General features: G+C 46.2%; 1 protein-coding gene across 3 annotated transcripts; it reads left to right on the top strand.

Moving 5' to 3' along the window:
* The first annotated feature begins 214 nt into the window (after positions 1 to 214).
* Positions 215 to 26780, top strand: Dhdds (dehydrodolichyl diphosphate synthase subunit). Of its 3 annotated transcripts, none has more exons than XM_028888106.2 (9): positions 215 to 413; positions 758 to 871; positions 4251 to 4367; positions 6612 to 6754; positions 8342 to 8458; positions 9480 to 9581; positions 15357 to 15471; positions 18839 to 18946; positions 25024 to 26780. In XM_028888106.2, the coding sequence occupies exons 2-9, from the start codon at positions 809 to 811 to the stop codon at positions 25261 to 25263; spliced, it is 1005 nt and encodes a 334-aa protein (XP_028743939.1). In that variant the 5' UTR covers positions 215 to 413; positions 758 to 808; the 3' UTR covers positions 25264 to 26780. The 3 variants fall into 3 exon arrangements, with proteins under 3 accessions (XP_028743939.1, XP_028743937.1, XP_028743940.1); XM_028888104.2 differs by having other exon boundaries at positions 216 to 420; XM_028888107.2 differs by having other exon boundaries at positions 218 to 420; positions 25027 to 26780.
* Positions 26781 to 26793: the final 13 nt, after the last annotated feature.

Genomic DNA, 26793 nt, shown 5'->3' with positions numbered 1-26793 from the left:
TAAATGCCCCAGCACCTGAAGCAGCTCAGGATTGGTGGTAGTGTGCGGGAACCAGGACCTGGCCGGGCTTCAATTAAACTCCCCGGACCACGTGACCTCGGCCTCCCAGGCCGCTGTTGTCCACGCCCCCCGCGGGAGCGTTCACCAATCGCCGACTCTCAAGAGTTCGCACCACGCCGAGTCCGCAGGCGCAAGGCGTGGCTCCGCCCACCATGGACGGAGGAGGAGGTCCTAGCGCGCAGCGGTGACGTGTTCTTCCAGCGCCACGTCGTGAGTCGCCCGGGAGTGGAAGAAGTAGGCTTCCCGCGGCACCCTAGAGTGAACTAGCGACCCAGAGGAGGGGACGGTGGGTGAGGTGTCGGCCGCGACAGGCATTAAGGTCCGGCCGGAGGAGAGAGTCTGAGACCACCAAGGTAACAGGTGCGGCAGCCGATGGGGGTAGTGATTGGGTAACTCGGAGTGAGAAATGGCTTGCGGAAGAAATGAGTAGGTAGTTGCGGGGAGCCACCAAGACGTAGGCACCATGATGTGGCAGGATATTAGGAAGAAATCAGTGCACATCAGAAGGAAAAGAAAATGGGAACCACTTTGTCCCAAAGTTCTCCCGTTGGCTCGTGCAGGCCTGAGTGGTGAGAGGTTAGACCAGTGTCTCTGCATTCAGATGCGGGCCGCTTGCCAAAGTCCAACAGAGTCCCTTTAAGTCGGGTTTGTTTATTTGCAAGCATGGACGACTTCTCTCTCTTTTCATTTATTCAAGGTTATCTGGTTGTTATTTTATTCTGGGGTGTTTTCTGACATAGCAAGAACTATGTCATGGATCAAAGAAGGAGAGCTGTCGCTTTGGGAACGCTTCTGTGCCAATATCATAAAGGTAAGCAGTAGCCCAGAGGGCAAGTTGACCTTTTGGATAGTTGAGTAATCTTATTAAAATTCATTATTAAATTTTAGCAATCTCTGTTGTTAAGTGGAGTTTAACAAAGAAACGAGATAATCTTAAACTTATAATGTAGCTTGCAGGGCTGCATTTCTATTGTTTATTGTTCCGAGTGACTTTCTTTTTTTTTTTTTTTTTTTCTCGTTTTTCGAGACAGGGTTTCTCTGTGTAGCTTTGCGCCTTTCCTGGATCCCGCTCTCTAGACCAGGCTGGCCTCGAACTCACAGGGATCCTCCTGCCTCTGCCTCTCGGGTGCTGGGATTAAAGGCGTGCGCCACCACTGCCTGGCAACTTATTTTTTTTTTTTTAAAGGTGAACCAGGATCTCTTAATATCATTGGACAACATAGACTGTTAGATTTTCCTTCTGGAAAATTGAAATTTTGGTGTTGGGAATGTCAAAAGAGCTCACTGGTAGGATGTTTGCTTGGTATGTACAAGACCCTGAGTTTGAAAAAAGAGAGAGAATATGAACGTGAATTAGCATGAACTGAAATTTGTCTCCCCAGAGCAGTATTCTCAACCTATGGGGCATGACCCCTATGGGGGTTGAATGACCCTTTCACAAGGTTACATGTTAGATATCTTACATATCAGATATTTGCATTATGACTCATAACAGTAGCAAAATTGAATTTATGAAGTAGCAACAGAAATAATTTTATGGGTGGAGTCACCACCACATGAGGAACTGTATTAAAGGGTTGCAGCGTTAGGAAGATTGAGAACCGCTGGTTTAGAGCTTCCATCCACTTTTCCTTTTACTATCTACTGAGTTAATCTTTCTTTGATGGTTAAGACTTCGAACAATAGCGGCAGACAGCCATGAAGGAAACTACTGTTATTTATCAGTTCTGTGGCTTAACAAACGTGCCTTTATGAGTATTAAATGAAATATGTATGCAAAGAACTTAGTACAATTTCTAGTGGTACTCTTTTATTTATCTCAGTGTCAGGGTATATGTGGAGGTCATTGAATAACTTTCGGGAGTGGGTCATGGGGATTGAACTCAAATTATCAGGCTTTGGGAAGGCAAGCACCTTTACCAGCTGAACCGTCTCGAAGGCCTCATCAGGAATCACAACCATGTCGTATTGTGTGCATGAGACATATTTTTGATGAAAGCCAGTAGCCTGCCTTTTTTTTTTTTTTTTTTTTTTTTTTTTTTGCTACAGACAGTCAAGCAGCATGTAACAATGAATTTCAGTCAGTAAGCTTTGTATCTTCACATACTCATATACGAATGCCAAGTAATCACAAGCAGGTCAGAAATGGAAACTCTCTCCTCAGGAAACTGTGTATGAAAGCTTCGTATTGGCAAATATGAGCTGCTTGACTAGGTTAGATTTGTTAAAAGGCTTTATGTAGCAAGACAAAAGGAGAAGACAGTGGAGGGCTGAGCTGGAAGATGACTTAGTGGATGAAGGTTCCTCCCACCAAGTGCAGTGACCTGAGTTCAGCCCCCATTACTTACAGGGCAGAAGGAGAGAACTGACTCTTAGAAGTTGTCCTCTGACCTCCACATCAGAACACACACACACACACACACACACACACACACTAAATAAATGTAATTTCGAAAAAGTTAGAGACCAAAAAGGAACAAATAATGAGTTAATAAAAGAGTTAAATTAATTGAACAGATTTAAGATAAATACAAATGGTCAATTAGTACCTGAAAAAAAATGCTTAGTATCTGTAGCTACCAGGTAAACAAAACTCAAAACTCGCTGGGTGGTGGTGGCACACACATTGAATCCCAGCACTTCAGAAGCAGAGGCAGGCAAATACCTGTGAGTTCAAGGTCAGCCTGGTCTACAGAGTGAGTTCCAGGACAGCCAGGGCTACACAGAGAAACCCCGTCTTGAAAAACAAAACAAAAGTCAAAACTCATTAAGATCAAATTAGAAAGGGCTGGAGAGATGGTTCAGTGGCTAACGGCACTTGCTACTCGTGCAGAGGACTCAGGTTCAGTTCCCAGTACTGCCCACCGGGCAGCTAGCTCACGGTAACTCCAGTTTCAGGGAACCTGATACCCTCTCATTCGGGAGCACAGGCGCACATGTGACACACAGACATACACACACGCAAAACATCCGGGCACATACAGTTATAAAATGAAATTTTAAAAAGCACCTTGCGCTGGGTGGCGGTGGTGCACGTCTTTAATCCCAGCACTCAGGAGGCAAAGCCAGGCGGATCTGAGTTCGAGGCCAGCCTGGTCTAAAGATCCAGGACAGGCTCCAAAGCTACACAGAGAAACCCTGTCTCGAAAAACAAAAAACAAACAAACAAACAAAAAGTATCTTGCTTTACCCAGACAGGATGACAGTCAAGAAAATTTTAAACAACAGGTTTGGCAAAATAAAACAGGCAAAAGAATCCTTCCACGCTGCTGATGGGAATGTAGTGTGGTCATTGTGAAAATCACTAGAAAGGTTCCTCAGAAAATGAAAAGTAGAATTTCCAGGTGGTTCAGCCAGGTCACTCCTGTAGCTCACAAGCATCAAAGTCAGCCCCCTCAGATGCCAGCCAGCTCAGGTTTATTGCTCACTGTTCACAGTAGCCAGCTTGCCAAATCAGTCTAGTGCTTCTCAGTTAAGAGATGGATTTTTTTTTTTTTTTTTAAAAATGTGGCATATATACACACTAATGTTTTATTTAACCACGAAGAATGAAATCATGTAGTTTATAGGAAAATGGAACTGGAGGTCATCACGTTAGATGAAATAAACCCATCTTACAAAAATTAGTCCCACTTGTATTTTTTCTCATATGTGGAAATGATGAGTCATGAAGTCAAAGCAGAGGTGACTACTAGCAATGTGGGGGAGGGGGGGAGGAAAGGATGCTAAGAAAGGTTAGCTGAGGGGTGACTAGGACCAGAGTATAACATGCATGGATGGAAAAGGTATCGTGAACTGCTTTATTCTGTACAATTGAAAAACAAAAATATCCCGAGTTCCCTTGCGCAGAGGTTTTGTCGAAGAGTATGTTACTGACATTTGTTTATTGTGTGTGTATGTTTGTGTGTGTGTGTGTGCATGTATGTGTGTTGTATGGAGGTTACATACATGCCACAGCACACATGTGGAGGTCAGAGGAAAACTTGTAGGTGTCGTTTTTCTTCCGGTTTGTGCACTGGTTCTGGGGCTCACACTCAGGTCGTTGGCTTAGCAGGAAGCACCTTTACCCACTGGGTCACCTTGCCAGCCCGGGAATTTTATCTGATTGTTCAAACCTATGAGTTAAGGATCTACTGTTCTCCTTTTATCACCCAAAGAATGAAATTGGCCGTCATTGTCTTATTCTCTAGGCTGGCCCAGTGCCCAAACATGTTGCGTTCATAATGGACGGAAACCGCCGCTATGCCAAGAAGTGCCAGGTGGAGCGGCAGGAGGGCCACTCACAGGGCTTCAACAAGCTCGCTGAGGTGGGTGTGGTGACGGCGCCTAAGCGAACGGCATGACTAGATAGCAGAAAGGGGGATTGGAGTTGCTGCGGTTTAAGTGGTTTTTATTTCTGTTCTGTTGTATTGCTTTGCCTGCCAGGGTCTCATACTGGCATTAACAAAACTGAATCACAGAACATTAGAATACTAGAATCAATAACACACTTTGGTCTCTTGCTACCTTTGGGTTTATTGTTTTGTTTTATTGTATGTCTCATCCAGGCTACTACTAAATGTCTTAACATTTATAAAATTGCTGGGTCAACAGGGAAGGGCGCTAGCCATCAAGTCTGCTGCCCTGAGTTCAGTCCCTGGAACACCTGTTGTATAAGGAGAGCCCCGACTCCAACAACTCTTTCTCTAACCTCCATACACATTTTGTTTTGGGCATGAATGCACATGTGTCAAAATCAACTTTTGAAATTACATATATCATTAAACTGACTTTATATTTGTTGGGCTTTTTGTTTTTTGTTTTTTTCCTTTCTACCGATACTCTAGTGACAGAAATTGCTTACTTGTTTATTTTCTTTTGAGAGAGGGTTTCTCTGTATAATCCTGGCTGTCCTAGAACTCACTTTGTAGACCAGGCTGACCTCAAACTCACAGATACCTGCCTGCCTCCGCCTCCTAGTGCTGGGATTAAAGAATGGGACATCACAAGTGGTTATATTTACTTTCGAGACAGTGTCTTATATAGCCAGGTTGGCCTCAAAATCTGTGTAACCAAAGATAACATTGATCCCCTGCTCTTCTCGCCTCTACTTCAGAAGTGCTAGGGTCACAGGCATGATGCCACTGTACATGATTTTAATATTGTGCTGGCATTGAACCAAGGGCTTTGTTCATGCTAGGCAAATTCTTTACCAACTGACCTACCTCCCAAACAGTGATTGATTGATTGATTTATTTAGACTTTTAAGAAATTTAGCCAGGCCTGGCAGTGATGGTGCAGGCCTTTAACCTCAGCACTTGGGAGGCAGAGGCAGGAGGATCTCTGAGTTCGAGACCAGCCTGGTCTACAGAGTGAGTTCCAGGGCAGCCAGGGCTGCACAGAGACCATGTCTCAGAGAGAGAGAGAGAGACAGAGAAGAGAACGAGCAAATCAACAACAAAAACAGCACCTCCTGTGTACCAAGCTGGACGTAAACTCGGGGTCCTCCTGTGTGTCCAAGCTGGACGTAAACTCAGGGTCCTCCTGTGTGTCCAAGCTGGACGTAAACTCGGGGTCCTCCTGTGTATCCAAGCTGGATGTAAACTCGGGGTCCTCCCACCTCAGCCCCTTCAGAGTGCTCAGTGTGCTGTGCGCTGCTCCCAGAAGTCACTTTGGCCATGATTCAGCTTTGAATGTTGACTAATGTGTCATGTCTAAAGTAGCATGAACACAGCAGTCCACTTGTAAATGGTTGTCTGGAAAGTGACACACAGGAAACCCTGTTGCCACCTCTGAAGTGCTGCCCGGTGTTCCAGGTGTAACTTCTGTTCTGACCTCCCAGCCTCGGTCTGCGGTCATCAGCGTTATGTTCGGGCTGTAATGCCTCTGTATAGTCCGTCTAGCCATCCTGTCAGGATGGGCGGCAGTCCCTTCCTGCAGTTAGACAGGCTAATGATCGCCTCCATTCATTACACGTCCACGATGGAGTCACTGCGAAGATACCTAGGACTTTATGTTCTTGCTGAAGAGTTCTTTGGGATAAAGTACAGATCAGTTTTTAGGTTTTCTTTCTTTCTTTGTTTTTTGAGATATTGTTTCCTATAGCCCAAAGTGGCCTCAAGTTCAATGTGTAGCCCAAGTCTGACCTGAAACTCATGATCTTCCTGCCCTCTACCTCCCAGATGCTCATATTATAAGAGTTCACCAACATGTCTGGATCGATTTATTCTGTTTATTTTTTTGTAGGGTTTGTTTTTTGTTTGTTTGTTTGTTTGTGTTGAGACGGGATCTTACTATGTAGTCTAGGCTAGCCTTGATCCGTGTGTCCCAGCTTCTCAAGTACTGGGATAATAGAGCTGAGCCAGCACAGGCAGCCTCAGATTTCTCAGTTTCTTGAATGGTGATTTTCTTCTTCCTGGTTGGTTCATTATTCTGACGTAAGTGCTGATGTTGCCCTCGCTGTACTCGTCTGGGGAGGAGAGACATCCTTGCTCCAACCCTGACTCAGGCGGGAACATTGGTTACCTCTCCCGTTCCTCCCATGTCCTAGCTCTTCATCTTCTCCCTCTCAGACTCTACGCTGGTGTTTGAACCTGGGCATCCTAGAAGTGACTGTCTATGCGTTCAGCATTGAAAACTTCAAACGCTCCAAGAGTGAGGTTGACGGGCTACTGGATCTAGCCCGACAGAAGTTCAGCTGCTTGATGGAAGAACAGTAAGATGCTGTCCAGACTGGCCCTCCCCACCCCAGCCCCGAGCCCTTTTCCTGAAACTTACTCAAGAGGATGACATCCAGGCTTCTCCACTGGCCTCCACATGCACACACAGGAAAAAGAAAACTACTAGTCTACTTGTATTTAGTGGTTGGGTCATTAAATCCCTGTGACGAGAAGAAAAGGCCTTGTAGGTAGCCACAGTAGGTTAGTGACGGAGCCGGGGTGGGAACCCAGCCCTGGCTCCTCGGGGGTCTTTGCAGTTCCTCTGTAAACCTCAAGAACTTCTTGCCTCTGTTCCCTGAGAATGAGCATTCACGGGCATCTCTTTGCACTCTGCCAGCTTGGGACTACGGCAGGGCTGCTTGTCTCCAGTTTACAGGTAGCGGGAGATTGAGAGACAAATAGGGGCTGAGCTCAGAGATGCCAGGATTTATGTGCAGGATATCAAAAGTGGGGGTACTTGAATTGAAATCTAGGTCCTATTCAAATTTTGCTTTGATTAGACTATAATTGATTTTTTTAAAGATTTATTTATTATGTATACAGTGTTCTTCCTGCCAGAAGAGGGCACCAGATCTCATTATAGACAGTTGTGAGCCACTGTGTGGTTGCTGGGAATTGAACTCAGGACCTCTGGAAGAGCAGCCGATGCTCTTAACCTCTGAGCCATCTCTCCAGCGTCCTATATTGATCTTTTATAATCTAGTATATCCTCAAAAATAGGTAAATAGTTCTTGTTTCACAGACTTTGACAAATGTGACTGAAGGTTATATAGGGTGGATGGGCCGTGAATATGGCCTTTAATTCTGGGTCAGGTCCTCAGGACCTGCCAGGATTCCTACCCCACAGCAACAAGCTCGTGCTTTGCAAACAGAAAACACCGGGTTTCCTTGCGGCATTCCCTAGTGAGAGAGACTGGGTACAACCCGAGTGCTCGCCGTGCAGCGTGAGGTGCTGTGGGAGCACTGTGAATGTTCTATGTACGGGCTCGGTAACTAGACCCCCGGGTTCAGACCTGGCCTTTCCTTCATCCAGATCTCTAAACATTTGAATCTTCTGTGCCTCAGTCTCCTTGCTTGTAAAGGGGAACTTACAGTATGTACCTCAGAGTATGGTGCAGTGATTGAGTTTGTTGGTTAGAGTAGGTATTTCGACCACCACCTAACTCTACAAACTGTACTCTCAGCTGTCATTATTATCTTATTTCATCAGAATATAACAGATGTCACCAATAATACAGTTCCTGTTCTGGAGCAATTACTGTCTTGCTAGAATGGGACAGATGTCACAGAATGTGTAAATGCAACTCTCTGTAAGGTCAGCTGAGGCAGTGTCATATGGCCAAGAGTTTGTATTCTCAAGGCAGACAGATGTGGTTCAAGCCAGATATGACACAGGAAAGGACCTTGGCCAGTTTCTGTGTGAGCCTCAGTGCTACACTGATCGCCTTTCAAAGTGTTGGCACAGGCTCTGAGACCCTGCACATTCACAGTGCCTGGCGTCGAGAGCACCCAGGTGCTCCTTGCCTGGGTGCCTGCTGCCCGTCGGGTGCCATGTCACATGCTGCTTCTTTTTCCCTGGTCAGGGAGAAGCTCCAGAAGCACGGGGTGTGTATCCGTGTCTTAGGCGACCTGCATCTGTTGCCCTTGGACCTCCAGGAAAAGATTGCACATGCTGTCCAGGCTACTAAGAACTACAACAAGTACGTTCTCAGGCTGTTCCTTAAGGGAGGCGCCCAGAGCTTCCTTGGTCTGTGCGAGGTATGAAGTACAACCAGAGAATAGTTTGTGATGCTTCTTGCACCTGGAAAGGACACCCACTGCCTTACCATTTACTCACATACAAATCCAGTTCCTCATCACTTGTCCATCCCACCCCAATGTGTTTATGCAACTATAAACGTACGTGCACACGTACAGATACACCACACATACATTAACTTGACAAGAGTTGGGATAGATATCTATTAGTCCTAGGCCAGGTGTGGTTGTACTTACCCTTAATCCCACCACTCAGTAGGAAGGAACAGGCATAGCTCTGTGAGTTTGAGGCCAACCTGGGCAACATGGAGAGACCCTGCCTAAAAAAAGAAGTCCAACAGTCCTAATCCTTGTCTATATGCCTTTTAAGAATCTATTCTTGTTTGGTTGGTTGGTTTTTCAAGACAAGATTTCTCTGTGTTGCCCTGGCTGTCCTGGAACTCACTCTGTAGTCCAGGCTGGCCTTGAACTCAGAGATCTGCCTGCCTCTGCCTCTCAAGTGCTGGGATTTAAGGCGTGTACCACCACCACCTGGCTCAAGAATCTTTTCTGTCCCACTTTTGGGCCCATGGACAGATTTAGAGGAGAGAGTTCAGTAATCCACACAACACTGTGTGTGCCTTTGAAGTACTACTGTTTGGCAGTGGTTTATTTTATATTCAGTCTCCTATGCTTGTGCTAATATCACAGGGGAGTTGTCCTCTGAGCTGGTTGTCAGTAGAGGTCAGGAGGGCAATCAGAGATCATTTAGTTTTGATCTAATTAAGGGATCAAAACTAAATGATCTCTGACATGCTTATTCCAAGAACTCTTAGAAATCATAAAACAGCCCCCAGTCCCACCCTTCACGTGTGCTGCAAACTCCAAGTGCCTGCGTCCTGCCAGGGAGCGGCTGCTCCGCCATCACTCCGACCATCAGACTCTGGCCTTGGTTGGTGAATTATTCTGCTCTGCCATCCTCAGGTGCTTCCTCAATGTCTGCTTTGCATACACATCCCGTCATGAGATCACCAACGCCGTGAGAGAGATGGCCTGGGGAGTGGAGCAAGGTCTGCTGGAGCCCAGGTATCTGGGGGAGTCTTTCCTGGTAGCTGATAGGAAAGATGGGATACACTCTGTTAAAACCTTTTCTGAGCCGTGTACTTGGCCAGAGCTCACATCAGGGGCGTACATGGGAAGATTTAGGAGATGTTCCCCAAACAGGTTAGAAGCATCTGAATACACCGCACACCAGCAAACCGCTGAGAAACTGCAGGACAGCCGCCGAGGCCGTCCCGTCCAGTGAGACGCCCTCCAGTCCCTTGTTAACACTTCTCCAGTCATTCTTTTTATGCTTGGTTGTGGAGGAGACTGTTAGGTTTCTCCTCTTACAGGGTCATTGCACAGGATGAAGGTATTGTGAGGAATGGGTGGAGAGGGAAGGGAGAGAAGAAAGGAAGGGAAAATTTTAATCCATTACCAGTGGAATCCTAATTATTAAGGCTTGAAAGAATGGAGGAATTTTTGAAGCCATCTGTCTATTTGGCCCTTCTAATGTTTTTACTAATACAATTTTTAATCATGTCAGTAAATTGATAATAGTAATAGTAAAATAATGGTAGCAGTAATAATTGAGGCAATATTTTATATTCCCTGTTTACTGTTGACCTCATGTGAGACAGTCAAGTCTTTTCATTTTATAGATGTGGAAACCTAGAGTTGCATATCCAAGGTCAGACACCAATTCCAGAATCCTGGACTCTCATCTTTATTTTATGAGCTCTTGGGATGCAGGGAATTTTCTGATTTTTTTTTTTTCTACTGTAATGTGTTTGGCTAGAAACTAAAAATCATGAAATTGGGCTGGTCATGGTGGCCAGCTACTTAGAACGCTCCCAAGTTTGGGATCAGCCTAGGCAACATAGTGAGACCCCTATCTCAAAACAACAACAGTATTATCAAGATGTTACAGTGAGGCTGTCGCTCAGTTGTGGAGCACTTGCTTAGTAGGCATCCCACCTAGGGTTTGATCTCCGGCACCACAGAAGAGGAACAAAGAAGAAGACAGTTTGCCCCCTTTTTTAAAAAATGACTAATGCTCACCCAGAAAGTACTGTTTTGTTTTTTAAGATTTTTTTTTTTTTAAATGTATGTATGTGTGGGTGGGTGGGTGGGTGGGGAACGTACACACGAATGCAGGTGCCCTCAGAGGCCAGAAGAGGGTATCAGATTCCCTGGAGCTGGGGCTGCCAGTGGGTGCTAGAAACTGAACTCAGTCCTCTGGCAGGCAGAGTAGCAGTCATTCTTAACCACTGAGTCATCTCTCCAGCCCCAGAAAGTACTGTTTTCTTTCTTCATGTTTTGATACAGGGTCTCACTGTGTAGCCCGGGTTGGTTGGAGCTTGCTATTTAGACCTTGGACTCACCAGGTCTGCCTGCTTCTGTCTCCCACACGTCAGGACTAAGGATGTGTGCCACTTTCCCTGGCTCAGCCTTTTAGTTATTCGTTTTCTAGTACCAGCTGTAGGTAAGCACATCGCTCTCTATATCAGGCGATTCAGTGGTGAGAATGCGAAGATCGACTTTTTTCTCTATTTTGGAGCTCTGGTAAGGAAACAGACATTAATCCAGACACAAATTAACGAACATAGTGGTGATATGTGGCCTAAAGGCATTGTGCATGGTTCTGTGAGGGGTTTGATAAAAGGAAAGACTTGGCAGAGAAGGCCTTCCTCCTGGAAAAGTGACCTAAGAGAGAAGAAGCAGCAGTAGCTAGGGGACAAAGCAGGACTGTGAGGTGAGCCTCGTTATAGCAACTCCTGAATAGTGGGTGCCATTGGAAGGAGCCTGGATTGTAGTGGTGCTCGAATGGAAAAAACACCCTGCACTGAGCTGCAGAGAGGAAGATTTAGGAGAACTCAATGGACTGATTCTGGAGTAAGAATGTGTTATCCAGGATGTTTGACCCCTGGATTTTATTTTTATTTATTTTTTATTTATTAAGTATACAGCATTCTGTCTGCATGTCTGCCTGCAGGCCAGAAGAGGGCGCCAGATCTCATTACAGATGGTTGTGAGCCACCATGTGGTTGCTGGGAATTGAACTCAGGACCTCTGGAAGAACAGTCATTGCTCTTAACCACTGAGCCATCTCTCCAGCCCCTGACCCCTGGATTTTATCAGTGGATATTGGTGCCCTCTACTGTGCTAGGGAACCCTAGGCAGGATTCCATTTAAGGAACAGAACCAATAGTTTGGTTCTGGGTTTGTTATAGAACAGAGATGTTAGATCAGTGGTCCAGGGGAGTCAGGAGCACCAGAGGTTCTCCAGCAGGAAGGTCATGTAGGGTGATGGATTGAGGAGGGGTAAGAGGGAGCTAAAGAGAGTCTCCTGGGAGTAGAAGGCCAAGGGTGGAGTTCTGAGAAACTCTTTCTGAGCCTGTAGGGCTGATTGGCACTTATGGTCTGTGTTACAGGGCACAAAAGGGGATTTGCTGGTACAGATTGAGAAGGAGGTTGGCACATGTTGGCGTGGTGGTGCTAATGCTCTAGAAGGGTAAATTAAGGTGTAGGTTATAAATTGGCTGTTGAGGGAAATTAAGAGACTGGTTAAGTGGATGGGGACAGGAGGCAGTCAAGCTGTAAAGGCAGAAGCGGAACACAGAGGAGTGGGGATGTGTTTGAGCTAGTAGGTGCAAGGCCTGGGTTCTATTTCTAGTACTTCCTCAGAGAGGGAAAGGGAGAGACAGAGAAAACATGAGACCATGTAGATGTAGATGCAAGTTATTGGTAATTAGCTTTGGGGTAATTTCATAGTTGTTCATTATATTATGCTTTATGATTCATGTTTTGAGTAGTATTATAAAATAATAATTGAAGTAATAGTGGAAAATATTTATGTTAGAAAGAATACTCTAATTTAGCGAACAGACTTAATATATATTTGCTCCTAGGAACTGATCTGACTCCTGGTATCACATGCTTTACCCTCACGCTGTTCTTCAGAACCCACTGACTTACACCTTGCTCACTCCCGGGAGATTTTCCTGACTGTCTTCCTGACTCTGTCCCTTTGTAATCTGCCTCTGGGGGCTTTCGGGTCAACAGGGCAGATAGAATCTCCAGGGTCAAGAGGCTGACATCTCAGCACAGCTTCACAGGTTGTAGCTGGTGGTGGCGCATGCCTTTAATCCTAGCAGGCAGAGGGAGGCAGAGCTCTGTGAATTAGAGACCAGCTTAGTCTACAGAGTGAGTTCCAGGACAGCCAGGGCTCCACAGAGAAACCCTGTCTCAAAAAACAAAACAAAACAAAACCCAAATTAACAGGTTGTTTGTGAGCCTAGAATTAGGGAATAAGGAATAAGGTTGGCCCTCAAGGGTAGTCAATAAACTGTCAAGGAGTTACTTTAAATAGGCTGCTTGGCCTCCTGGGGTCCTCCATCCTGTGTGATAAGTAATAATTGTGACCATTTACTGAGTAAGCACAAGGGCCATTCCAATTTTCTGTATTCCAGGTTTTTTAAATTACTTTTATTATTATTATTATTATTATTATTATTATTATTATTATTTTGTTCAAGACAGGGTTTTATTGTGTAGCCTTGGCTGTCCTGGAGTTCACTCTGTAGACCAGGCTGGCCTTGAACTCACAGAGATCCATCTGCCTCTGCCTCCTGAGTGCTGGCACTAAAGGCGATCGACACCACCCAGCATTGATCGAGTTTTATATATGCCCTCTTAAGAGAGCACTGACCTCAATTTCTTGGTCCTCCTACTTCAGCCTACTGAATGCTGCATTTACAGGGGTTTACCACCATACTCAGCTCTCAGACACTTTTACTCCCAGACTCTATAATGTACATATTGTTTTTACATTCATTTATTTATTTGTTTAATTTATGTGTGGAGGTACAGTTTTATGCATGCCACAGTGCATGTGTGAAGGTCAGAGGATAGCCTCCGGTGTGGATCCTCACCGTCCACCTTATTTGAGACCCAGTCTCTGCTGCAGTGTAAGCCTCTCTAGCTGGCCCTCAGACGTGTGGAGGTTCTGCTGCGTCGCCTCTCCCATACAGACACTTGACTTCCTGCATCTGGTTTTTACAGGCTTCTGGAGAGCCAGTCTCCAGTCTCCAGCCTCCAGCCTCCAGCCTCAGCCTCAGCCTCAGCCTCAACCTCCAGCCATCAGCAGGCACTTTCACAAACTGAGCTGTGATTTTTTTTTTTTTTTTGAGATAGAACCTCCCATGTAACCCAGGCCTCGAACTCCTGACCCTCTTCTCTCAGCCTCCAAACTAGAATTATAGCCATGTGCTACCTCATGTAGCTTAGATTCTGGTTTTGAATACTCATCTCAGATATTTCTGCTTTCATTCTCTCTTTTTTGTATTTTTTTCCTTTATTTTTTATCTTACGTGTATGGATGTTTTACCTACGTGTGTTTTTGCACCATATATGTGCAGAGGCCTTATGCAGTGAGCCACCATGTGGGTGCTGGGAATCGAACCTGGGTCCTCTGCGAGAGCAGCCAGTGCTCTTAACCCCTGACCCATCTCTCCAGCCCCTGTTCTGCTTTCTTGACCCTGTGACCGAAAGCATGTTCTCCCAGGAAAATTAGTCTTTTTTCCCCTTCTCCAGCTACAAATCTTATATTGGAGCGTCCCGGTCCTGTCCATGTGTACTTGTTAGGATGGGTAAACAGTCCCTGGAGCCAGCAGATGGCAGCTGGGCCGCATCCTCTCCTGCCAGCATCCTCTCCTGCCAGCGGGGAAGTTTTACTTCAGAACATGCCGCCACCACCAGTCTCCATCACTTCTGTTTCTGCTCTCTCTCCACCTTTACATGGGTTTTAGGAATGAAATTCAGGTTGCCTGACTCTCGTATGCCAAACACCTTTACCCACTGAGCCATCTTGCCAGCTCGTTCCTTTTTTAAATCCGTGAGTTAAGAGGTATACTCAGCGGTATGTTGTGTGTGCTTTGCCTGTGTTTGCCTGGAGTTCAATCTCCAGCATAAATCAGTAAGTAGAGAAAAGTCTTTTCTTCCTTCTTAACCAACTCACTGTTACTAAAATGTGAGGCTTTCTTGATTTCATTCTTTTTGCACACACACACACACACACACACACACACACACACACACACTTACCTTTTGTTGTTTTCAGGTGTGTTTCAGCAGTACTGGGGATTAAACTCAGAGCTTTATGCATTTGAGGCAGGTACACTACCACTAAACCACATCTCCATCCCTCAATTTTCTTTTTTCTTTTCAAGACAGTGTTTCTCTGTGTAGCTTTGGCACCTTTCTTGAAACTCATTCTATAGCCCAGGCGGCTGTGAACTCACAGAGGTCCACCTGCCTCTGCCCCCTGAGCGCTGGTCAAGGCATGTGCCACCACTGCCTGGCCCTAAATTTTCTTACAAAGGAAAGAAACCTAGTTGCATACTGTATCTTCACATGCTAGGTCATCGGGTGCCTTTTAAAAGCAACACTTCAAAGGAATGGCAACAGCACAGTGGACACATCTGGATTCAGGCCTAGCGGGAAATGTGCTTGGGCAAACGCTTCATCTCTGCCGCTGTAAAACTGGGTTATGAATACCCTTCGTACGAAGGGCTTAGGGTGATACAGTGTTAGAGTGCTTGCCTGGCATGTACCAAAGCCCTAGGTTCAACCCTAGTAATGTTCCCACCCCCCAAAAAAGTATTGTATGTGATTGTGCAGATTTAAAGTCATTCTTGGGGTTGGTGATCCACTGGCAAATGTGTTTGATAATGGCCCATGAACTGGGAAGCTGCGCATGGAAGTTCACCAGGAGAGTTCTACAGAGAGATGTGTGCTTCTGTTTCCCAATGGCCTTAGTGATGTCTCTGAGTCCCTGCTGGATAAGTGCCTCTATAGCAACCACTCTCCTCATCCTGACATCCTGATACGGACCTCGGGAGAAGTTCGGCTCAGTGACTTCTTGCTCTGGCAGGTAGGTCATTTTGGAGCTTGTTATTTTGAGGTTGGGCTGAATCATAGAACTGTACCCAAACCCTGAATGAGAGTGATTCATTCCCGTTCTGCACCATTGCAGGAGCAGGAGCGAGGGCCAACATCCAGAGCAACACCTGTAGGCTGTACCTGCTAACAGTTACCCGAGCCTGCGAGTACAATGTGGTTCTTGCGATCTGAAGTACAGGGCATTCGTCCTAAGGGAAAGCAGAGCATCCTACCCTAATGAAAACTGCCCAAATGCCCCTTTTCAGAGAATGGGCCCTGGAAACCTTGGTTAACCCGGCAGTCACTCTAGCACCAAGAACCTTCCTTACCTTTCTGTTAGTAGTGTCCTCTTCAGAACATGGGCTACATCTCTGCAGGCGTATTTCATGAGAGACTTAGCTTGTATCCAAATTCTCAGGCTTACTGGTGCCTTTTTGCTCAGTTATCCCAGCATAGGGAGTCCCTAAAAGTTCACATTCAACTAGGACTATTGATTGTTGAAAAATCTCTGCATTAGCCGGGCGGTGGTGGCGCACGCCTTTAATCCCAGCACTCGGGAGGCAGAGCCAGGCGGATCTCTGTGAATTCAAGGCCAGCCTGGGCTACAGAGTGAGTTCCAGGAAAGTTACAAAAGCTACACAGAGAAGCCCTGTCTCGAAAAACCAAAAAAAAAAAAAAAAAACCAACTCTGTATTATAGTGCACACCTTTAATCCCATCACTAGGAAGGCAGAGGCAGGTGGATCTCTGAATTTGGGGCCAGCCTGGTTTATAGAGGGAGTTTCAGGACAGCCAGGACTACACAGAGTCGAGAAAAAAAAAAAAAAAAAAAAAAGGGAAAGGTTAAGGGAGACTCAGTTTGGAAATATCTCATGTGTCAAAGTCCAGGAATTTTAATGGATTGGTCTTAAAAGTGAGGGGCTAAGAAGATTGTGCATTTGGTAAGACTTGGTGCATAAGCATGACAAGCTGAATTTGAGCCTGGGCACCCATATAAAAAGCCTGCTGTGATGGTGCGCGCTCCATATCCCAGTGCTCGTAAAGAGCCGACAGGAGGATCCTGGAGCTCTGGCCAACCAGCCTTGCCTGGTCTGCAAGCCCCAGCCCCGGAGAAAGAGCCCAGGGAACTAACAGCTAGCGACTGAGAATGCTTTTCTTATCTTTGTCTATCTTCAAGGAAATACAGTGTGTATTTAATGGTTCTGTGGCTATTCTGCTCAGATCACATTTTTAAAGTTTACGTTGAGCTGAGATTAAGAAACCACAGTTGTGGGGCTGGATTTGTAGCTCAATGTTACCCTGCTTGCTGAGCATGCTCAATGCCCTGGTTTGATCCCTGGAACTTTTTGGGGAAGACAGAAAGGGAGGAGAGAGGAAAGGAATTAGAAAAGTGGGAAGAAAGAGAAAGACAGAGAAATATACTGGTAAAGGACCAAAAGGTCACCATACAGGTGAAGGAGTCCCATGCCTTTAAAAAGGAGACTTAGTAGAGGACAGTCATCCACAGAAGCTGACTGTTTGCTGTAACATGAATATTAAAAAGATCTTCAATTAAAAACTCAGAGCTGAATATCGGGGTGAATGCTCAAAGATCAGAGAGACAAAGGAACAAGCCACTGCCATGTCTCACCTCACCAACTCCACAAATCCTCTGACTGAAATCCTCACCCAAAAGCCTCCAGCTGAAAAAGCCTCTAGCTGAACAGAATGCTTCTGTCAAAAAAATATCCCTTTAGTTCCTGTCTCCTCACGCCTTATATACCTTTCTCCGCCCAGCCATCACTTCCTGGGATTAAAGGCATGTGTGCTTCCCAGTACTGGGATTAAAGGTGTGTGCCACCACTGCCTGGCTCTGTTTCTCTCCTAGACTGAGTCAATCTCGTGTAGTCCAGGGTGGCTTTGAACTCACAGAGATCCAGATGGATCTCTGCCTCCTGAGTACTAGGATTAAAGGCCAATGCCACCACCGCCTGGCCTCTATGTTTAATCTAGTGGCTTGTTCTGTTCTCTGATCTTCATGCAAAGTTTATTAGGGTGCACAATATATCACCACAGTTTCCTCAGAAAAAAAACGCTTGAGTTCCAACTGAGTGACCAACTCAGAACTGAGTCCTCCTCTCTGTAAATGGGAAACTGCTTGGCGTGTCCAGACTCTCAGCAAGTCATGCAGCCATGGGAAGAAGAAGCTTGAGGCCAGTCTGCTCTATACAGCAAATTCCAGGCCAGCCAGGGCTTCAGAGTGAGACTGTCTCACAATTTAAAAACAAAACAAAATAAAAAGCACTTTCTCAGCCAGGTGGTGGTGGTGCACACCTTTAATCCCAGCACTTAAGAGGCAGAGTCAGGCAGATCTCTATGAGTTTGAGTCTAGCCTGGTCTACAGAGTGAGTTCCAGGACAGCCAAGGCTACATAGAGAAACCCTGTTATGGCAGTACTTCCTCCTATCCCAGAGAAAATACTTGGTATCTTGGTAACAGCTGTGGAGAAGGTGACATTGGTCTAGACTAGCAAACAAGTTGTCCCATGTGAGGCATTTGGTTGTTTAATGCAGCAGACGGTAAGCCTTGGCTTTCAGGACTACTCAGGGCTCAGGGGTAGCCCGGTGGTAGTAATGATAGTTCATGTGTACGCTGTTCTGTACTTTCCTTCATATATTTAATCTTCATAGTTCATAAAACCAGACTCTCAGTGTTTTCTACTTTAGACTGGAGGAGGCTGAGGCCCAGAGAGCTTAAATAACTCAGCCAGTTCAAGGCTGCTTGACCCCAGAACCCATGGGCTGAAACCTAATGTCACACTGTTGCTACTTAAAATAACAAGAGCAGCTGCCATTTGTTCTGGATGACTTTATCGGACTGTGTGCATCTCGGATGACCTCCTAGAGCCAATAACATAATCCAGATGTTATTTCATAGTCCTAAAATTGGCTTTAGAGGTGTGGTGGAGCTGGGTGTGGTGGCACATACCTTTGATCCTAGATCTCAGGAGGCAGGCAGATGAATGTGAATTTCAGGACAGCCTGATTTCTATATAATGAATTCCTTTCCAGCCATTGCTACACAGTGAGACTGTCTCTCAAATAAAACAGAAAAACAGGGAAAAGACTGGTGTAAACATTTATCTAGTCTAGCCCTGCTTTGCCACAGGCAGGTGATCTAATTGCCCCGTGCTCTGTCTTCTAACAATGAGGGAAATGGGCTGACTGCAGAAACATGCCGAGCTCTGGAAACCTGTGCCGTCTTGTTTCTAGGCCTTTCCCCTCAGCTTGCCCCCCCCCCCCCCCGCCCCATTGGAGGACTGACCAGCAGTGCAGCTCCATGGGTGTGACTAACTCATACTCTCTTCCTTATTTTTACCAGACTTCCCATTCCTGCCTGGTGTTCCAGCCTGTTCTGTGGCCAGAATATACATTTTGGAACCTCTGTGAGGCAATCCTGCAGTTTCAGATGAACCATAGTGCACTTCAGGTACGTGCTGGGCAGGATAGGATGGGAAGAGGTTGGCACAGACAGACCTACCTTGTGCTGTGCCTTGCTGTGTACTTAAAAAAAACTCTATTACATTTATTTATTTGTATATGTGTTTGTGTGCATAGACATGCCATAATTAATGCATGCATGTGTCATAGTGTATATGTGGAGGACAGCCTTTGGAAGTTGTTCTCTCCTTCACGTGGGTCTCAAGGATTGAACTCGGATTGTCAGGCTTGGAGACAAGTGCCTTTACCCACTGAGCCATCTTCCCAGCCCACCACACATTTCTTGACAAACCTAATGATGATCATTATATTCATAATACCTACCACCCACTGGTCATTTATTGTGTGGCAGACGCTGAATAGTCACATGCAGCACCTCACTTCTTACTGCTCCCAAGAACTCAGTCAGGTAGATCTTCTTAGTCTCTCGTATACAAATGAGTAAATAGAGGAAAAATGCCTGGGACATGGTACTATAGGCTTTTAACCCCAGCACTCGGGAGGCAGGGACAGGTAGATCTCTGAGTTCATGGCTAGCCTGGTCTACATATCAAATTTCAGGCCAGCAAGGGCCTGGTCTTTAAAAAAAAAAAGGAAAAGAAAATGAAACATTGTTTAGAAACCAATATGATGTAAGAATAAGGTGTCCTAAAGAGACAGGAGAAAGCTTCTCAGATTATTCATTATTTCTTGAAGATGTTTTCCTAGATAAAGTCATAGCTGCTGACACCCACCTGTACTACTAGTGGGATGCTGAGGCAGGAGGATTTCTTCAGGCCATTAATAAATGTGTGACCGTAGAAGTCTGCAGAACTTATGAGCAGCATTGTCTTCCTGCTGACTCTAGGGATTACCCCTGCTAATGTGGGCGGGGCTGCCGACATCGCGGGGCTCTGCTGGTCCTCGGATAGTTATCTGTCTAACCTTCCTAAATATAACAGACTGCGTGTCCTCATTTTTGCGATAGGAAAACAGGGACAGAGAGACAAACTGTGCCAAGGCCACAGAGCCAGGAACTTGAATTTTGAAATCAGCTGTTTCTTAAGTCTGGAGAAATAATGGCCAGGAAGAAGGGATGATGTAAGCCAGCAGGCTTGTTGGTCTTTGGGCCCTTTTTGGGAAACTAATGAAAACCATAGAACATGTCCAATGAAAACCAGGTCTACTTTCCATAGGATGGTACTTATACTCCGCTACATAGAATCCTTTTGGGATTCACAGAATCCCTGAAACCTGTCCAGGAACCCCGTTCTGAACTCTTGGCATTAGTCACTTGAATTATGAGGGTTTTATCATTGAGTCTCAAAATACGAGTGATTTGAACAAGGCGGCTTAGAACAAGCGATAAGAAAACTAGCAAAGCTCCGGTTACCTGCTGCCAATAAGGATTTCCCCACGTGACTGAAGCTCCCTCTGAAACGAAAACATTCTTGCTGAAAAACATTCTGAAGTAGGTCTTGTAATTCATTGACACCTACAATGTACCTAGCAGTTGCTAATGGTGATGATGATTAGAATAATCACTTTCTAAAGATGGTGATAGTGGTAACTCCCGGCTCAAGCACTTCATTGTCCAGTGATGCCTTTGAAGAGCAGGACTGTGGATGTGAATGAAGCTAGGTGGCCCGAAGTACCTGACTTTGAGACTTCTTGTATACTTTTCTAAGTCCTTCCTCTTTGTCTCCTGCTGTGTCGGTGGCTGATTTTGACAGCATTCCCCTCCTCCCTTTCCTTCCTGTTGACTGTTTTAAATCAACTACAGGCAAAGAAAGCTGGTAATTAAGCACAGTAGTTGTGTATATAAAGTGAGAGTAAATTGGCCCTGCAGGAAGCCCAGAGAGCCTGGTGTGTGAAGCTTTGGGGCATTGATAGTCTTGTGTGTAGACCTCTAATTGGAATGCCCAGAAGCCTTTCATTAGCTCAGGTTTCTCCGGGCTTTGCATGTGGTTTGTAGAGGGGTCGTCACAGGCTCTGTCTGCTTCATAAATGTTTACTGACTCCCTAGTCCGAATCAGGCATGTTGTCAGGCTCAGGAGGACCAGCAGTTACCCAGCCAGGCAAGGCCTCTGCCCTCACGGGGCTTCTATTTTCGGTTGGATAGACAGTGAACAAGCAAACAGGGCAGAGGATTCTCAGCGGTAATAAGGCAATGTAGAACACCCGGTGTGACGACAGAACGCGATGAGAGAGGGCAGCGCCTTCCGGAGGGAATACTAAGGGGAGGCCTGGGAAACACGCCACGTCGGCCGCAGGCACGTCGGCCGCCGGCACGTCGGCCGCCGGCACGTCGGCGCCGGCCTCTTAGTTATGCACGCAAAGCTTGGCAGGTGGAAGTTACACAAGCAGCAGACTTAGGGGTGGACAGAATCTCATAGGGCATTTGGTAAAGTGAAAAATCACGTAGACTTGAAGGGGCCAGAGGCAGAGCTGAGAGACTAAACCCCTTTGGTGCTGGAGAGTAAATCCAGGACTTCATGTAACTAGGCAAGCACTGGACCAACTGAGCTGCTTCTCCAGCCCTAAACCTGCTCTTCGTTGTTTTCATTTATTGTTAGTTTTAGTAATGGGGGGCGGGGTTGGTTATATACACATGAGTGCAGCCACCCACAGAGGCCAGAGGTGTCATCCTCTGGAGCTGGAGTTACTGGTGACTGTGAATGCTGGGAACCACACTCAAGAAGAGCAGCATGTGCTCTTAACCACTGAGCCATCTCTCCTTTCCTTTTATTTATTTATTTATTTAGATTTTATTTATGGACTGGAGAAATGCTTTGGAAGTTTAGGGCACTTGTTGTTGTAGAATACCCACATAGTGACTCACAACCATCCTTAACCCCAGTTCCAGGGAATGCAGTGCCCTCTTCAGACCACCGGGGGCACCAGGCATGCACAAGGTGCACACACACACACACACACATCCCTGGAAGCAAACACTCACACACATAGATAATTAAGTCTTTAAAAAAACTTTCTTTCTTATCTGAACTTGTTTCTTTAAAAAATAAAAATAAAAAAAATTTAAGCTGGGTGTGGTATGGCCTTTAATTCCAGCATTGGAAGGCAGAGGATCTGAGTTCAAGACCAGCCTGGTCTGTAGAGTTCCAGGACAGCCAAGGCTACACAGAGAGGACGATCTCTGTGAGTTTAAAGGCCAGCCTGGTCTACAAAGTGAGTTCCAGGACATCCAGAGCTGTTATACAGAGAAACCCTGTCTCCAAAAACAAAAGAAAAAAGAAAAAAGAAAAATCCTTAGGTGGCTAGAGAGATGGCCCAGTGGTTAGGAATACCCATTTCTCTTCTAGAAGATCCTGGTTCAGTTTCAGATATCTCTATGATGGAGTTCAGTACCCACTTCTGATCTCTCCAGGCATACACAGGTGCATATACATATAGATGCAGGCAAAACACTCGTACTCATAAAATTAATTAATGTACAAACTGTTTACTTTAAGAAGGAGCACGAGCCTTGGAGCCGGCCTAGCGACACACGACTGTGACCCAAGCACAGGGGCCAGAGGTAGGAGGGTCGTCACAGCTCTGAGCCCAGTCTGGTTCCATTAGAAGGTTCAGGCCAACCAGGGCACATAGCAAGACCCTGTCTTTAAATAAATACGTAATTTTTAAAATGCTACAAACAAAAAGTAAAATAAATTATACTAATTTTTATAGCTGGTTTATTTTAACTGATTGAAAAGTTTTGTGTAAGATATTCAATAGCGGGCTGGAGAGATGGCTCAGGGGTTAAGAGCATTGACTGCCCTTCCAGAGTTCCTGAGTTCAATTCCCAGCAACCACATGGTGGCTCACAACCATTTGTAATGAGATCTGGTGCCCTCTTCTGGCCTGCAGGGATACATGCAGACAGAACACTCTATACATGATAAATAAATAAATCTTTAAAAAAAAAAAAAAAGGAAAAGAAATAGAAAATCTTTTTTTTTTTTTTTTTAAGAAGAAGAAGAAATATAGTCTTAGAAAAGTGAGAGTCTTTTGGACAGGAATTTCTCAAATTTCAGGGCTTTAAGCAGATTCATTCTGACCTGAGAAAATTCATGCTACTTTTTTATGTGTGGTGTGGTTAGTGTATGTATATGATACATGTACTTATTTGTGTGTGTATATGTAGGCTTACATCAGGTGTCTTTCCTTGATCTTCCTCATCCTATTTTTTTAATTTTATTTATTAGTGTATATGTTTAAGTATAATGTGGGTAGACACACAGTGTCCACAGTGTGTGTGTGGAGGTCATAAGACAACTTTGTGCAGTTGGTTTTCACTTTCCACTTCTTATTGTTTTTGAGACAGGGTCTCACTATGTACTTCTGGCCAGCCTGGAACTCATAATGTAGGTTGGGCTAGCCTGCCACTCCCTCTGTAGACCATGCTAGCCTCAAACTTAGAGTGATCTGCCTGCCTCTGCTTCCTGAATGCTGGGATTAAAAGTGTGGACTACCATAACCAGATCTCCTTTCACCTTTTCATGGGTTCCAGGGATTGAATTCACGTTGTCAGGATGAAATAGCACCTTTCCCTACCGATGCATTTTGCCAGCCCCCCACCTTTATGTTTTGAGACAGGATCTCTGTAAAGGTGAAGTCCATCTGTTCTGCTAGGCTAGAAGGCCAGTAGGTTTCAGGGATGTCCTCTCTCCCTACCAGGGCCTGGGTTACAGGCACATTCTGCCACCTTTGGTTTCTGGGATCCAACTTGAGCTGTTCCCACACACACAAGTAATTTGTTTGTTTGTTTCTTGGGGTTGATTTTGGTATTTTGAGACAGCGTCTCCCTGTTATGTAGCTCTGGCTGTCCTGGTTGCTGTGTGTAAACCAGAGTAGCCTAGAACACAGAGATCCACCTGCCTCTGCCTCTTAGGTGCTGGGATCAAAGGCATATGCCACCACCTGGTCTGCTCACAGCTCTATTTTGAAGGTCAGTGAGACAATGGATGATGTGTTTGTGAGCATACATGTAGAAAAAAGAGGGGAGACATAGCAGTTAGGACTTATAGATTGATTGGGACAGGACAGGTTCAGCGTGAGGAGCTCTGCTGCCAGGACTCTGTAGGCCAGACAGATTGGCAGGAACAGTCCATGAGACAAGCCAGCCTCTTCTGTTCTAAAGGGAGTTCCCGCTTTTGCCACAAGCACCCTTCCTGTCCTCTTGTGATTGTATGTTAAGTGAGTGAACACTTCATATGCAGAGTGCTCCAGGTGCCAGAGAGGAAAGTCATCTCCGCCCTCTTGAAGAGTTTTATACACACACACACACACACACACACACACACACACACACACACATACATGGTCTCAGAGGTACTGCAGAGACTCTGATCACCACCAGCTGTCAGAACTGATTCCTGGGGCCCTGCTGCTTCTGGAGCCAAGGAGGGATTCTTCTCCAACAGAAAGCAGACATGAGGAGACTAATACCCAGTCTAGGCGGCAGTAAGTGGCTTAAGAGTTGAATTTGCTTCCCAGCCTTCTTAGGAAGGCTGTTTGCTCAGACAGTCAAGCCTGTCTTCATTATAAGAGGCAAGTCTAGAGCTGGACCCTGAAAACAGACTAGGGAGCTGGAGAACGGCACCTCACACTGACCCAGGAACCATAAGAAGACCCAGAGAATATCGTCTCAGACAGTAGACAACAGCAACATATAAAATCACTGTTTCTCTGCCTGCCTGTATGTTAGAGTGGGTTTTGCATTTATTACCCCTAATCCCTTAAACCTCTCTTCAAGGTAGGCACAGCCCCCACTTTACAAATGAATAAAAAAACCAAAAATTGTTGGGGAGGATCTTCCTGCAGCTAGAGAATCAGAAGTCAGACTGTTGAACTGTTTCCAAGTGTAAGCTTGAAAGAATTTAAGAAATACAGCTATTTCCACATAAAACAAGCCAAGATGGACTTCTGCTGGCTTGTCTGTGTACCAGGGGTGCCTTTCCACACTGGTGGAAACTCTCCAGAGTTGTCTACTTGGCCACTCCGTACCTTCTTCCCACCTTCTCCATCCCATCTCTACTGACACCTAAAATTATCTCCCTACCCCAAACCTGACTTTTTTTCTAGCAGAAGGCCCGAGACATGTACGCTGAGGAGCGGAAGAGACGCCAGCTGGAGAAGGACCAGGCTGCAGTGACCGAGCAGCTGCTTCGAGAGGGGCTCCAGGCCAGTGGGGATGCCCAACTCCGACGGACACGCTTGCACAAACTCTCCGCCAAACGGGAAGAGCGAGTCCAAGGCTTCCTGAAGGCCTTGGAACTTAAACGGGCTGACTGGCTGGCACTTTTGGGCACTGCATCTGCCTAAATGAGGCCACTTTGCCCTGCCCTGTGCCTCTTGGGCCCCAACTTCCTTTTCTTTTCTTTGTGAAAGGCACCTTTCTGTTTTTGATGAATTGTGCTCCCTTTGCTATTCAGGGAGCCCCAAAGGCAAGGCCTACTACCTGTAGACAGACACCTTTGGGTTACCTGTGACAGTGACCCCCACTAGAGTTTGAGGGAGGGTCTCCCAGGTTTACACTAAGTCCAAGACCAGTCACTGATAATCTGGAGACCAGGGGCCCCTAACTCATCACCTGTTTTTCCTGTCCCCGTCTTCAGATGCATGTTCTTTTTCCACTAGCATATCCTTCAACATGCAGAAGAGGTCTTCCCAAAACCCAGGCCTTTCCGTATCCTGCCTAAGCCCCCCATGTGACTTTTACAAAAGATTTGAATCTACTGGTAAATAACTGATAGGCAGCCCGCAGCACTGGGCAGGAAAGAAAGGGGTGGGAAGGACAGGAAGAAAATTTGCCCATCTGCTGCCCCTCCCCTTGCCTCTCCACCTGGGATTTGCTATTGAATCTCCATCCCTCCCACCACCAGTACTGACTGCTCACTGAAAGGCTCAGCGCCCCCAATGGCTCATGGAAGCCAGGCGGGTGATTACAATCCAATTACCTATTGTTGACTCAGCCCACACAAGCTTTACTCCCCCTTGCAGGGCGTGGGGCCAGGCTCCACTCCCCAGTGAGACCCAACCCCCTCCATGGCTACAGGGTAGCAGAAGGGCCTGTAGAGGCCCTAAAGTCTAATCCAACACAGGCCAACTCGTAACACATCAGGACTGAGCAGAACCTAGCATTTCCTGATTGACTGTCTCCTTCCCTTGAAGGCTCCTCCTCACAGCTCTGACCTGACTCCCCAAGTGGGTCCTGAGACAATTTACTCTCAGCATGGCAGACCTCACTGCAGGCCCTCAGCCTGTGAGGGCCCACGCTGGCTTACGGGAAGAGGCAAGATTCCCTGGCACCCATGGGGTTGAGGAGAGGTTACTGCCTTTGAAGGAAGGTCTGCAGAGCTAGCCTGGCGCAGATGCCTCCAGAGCAGTAAATACTAGCCAGGAGCTCTGACCAGATGCCACTCTGGGTCTCCCGTTCTGTCTGCAAACCTTTTCCCCAGCACGTTAAATGTACTCTGAGATTTCTAACTTTCTTTGCCTTGCTCCCCCACAAACCCGGTTTTGTGCCTAGATACCTGTCATTGGTGACCTTGTGGCCGTCATTCTTCCTCTCAGAGTCAAGTGTAAAAGCCTGACACTGCACCGGAAAGCCAATCAGTGCACCCTCTGGCAGGGCCCCCTGTACACCTGGCACTCCCCAAAACCAGTCCCTGGCACAGAGTTCCCCAAGAGCAGGTGCTGTACATTTTCCAGCTTTACAATGAGGCTGTTGACAGCTTTAATTAGGGAGGCATGAATTATGTGGCTATAATGCAGAGCCCTACAATTAAGGCGGGAATGAGAGGCTGGAGGCAGCGAACGGAATCTGCCCAGCAAGCATGGCTGTTGAGTCCT

The sequence above is a fragment of the Peromyscus leucopus genome, chromosome 2 (assembly GCF_004664715.2).
Source record: "Peromyscus leucopus breed LL Stock chromosome 2, UCI_PerLeu_2.1, whole genome shotgun sequence".
Classification (NCBI taxonomy): domain Eukaryota; kingdom Metazoa; phylum Chordata; class Mammalia; order Rodentia; family Cricetidae; genus Peromyscus; species Peromyscus leucopus.
This window is presented reverse-complemented; position numbering and strand designations above follow the sequence as displayed.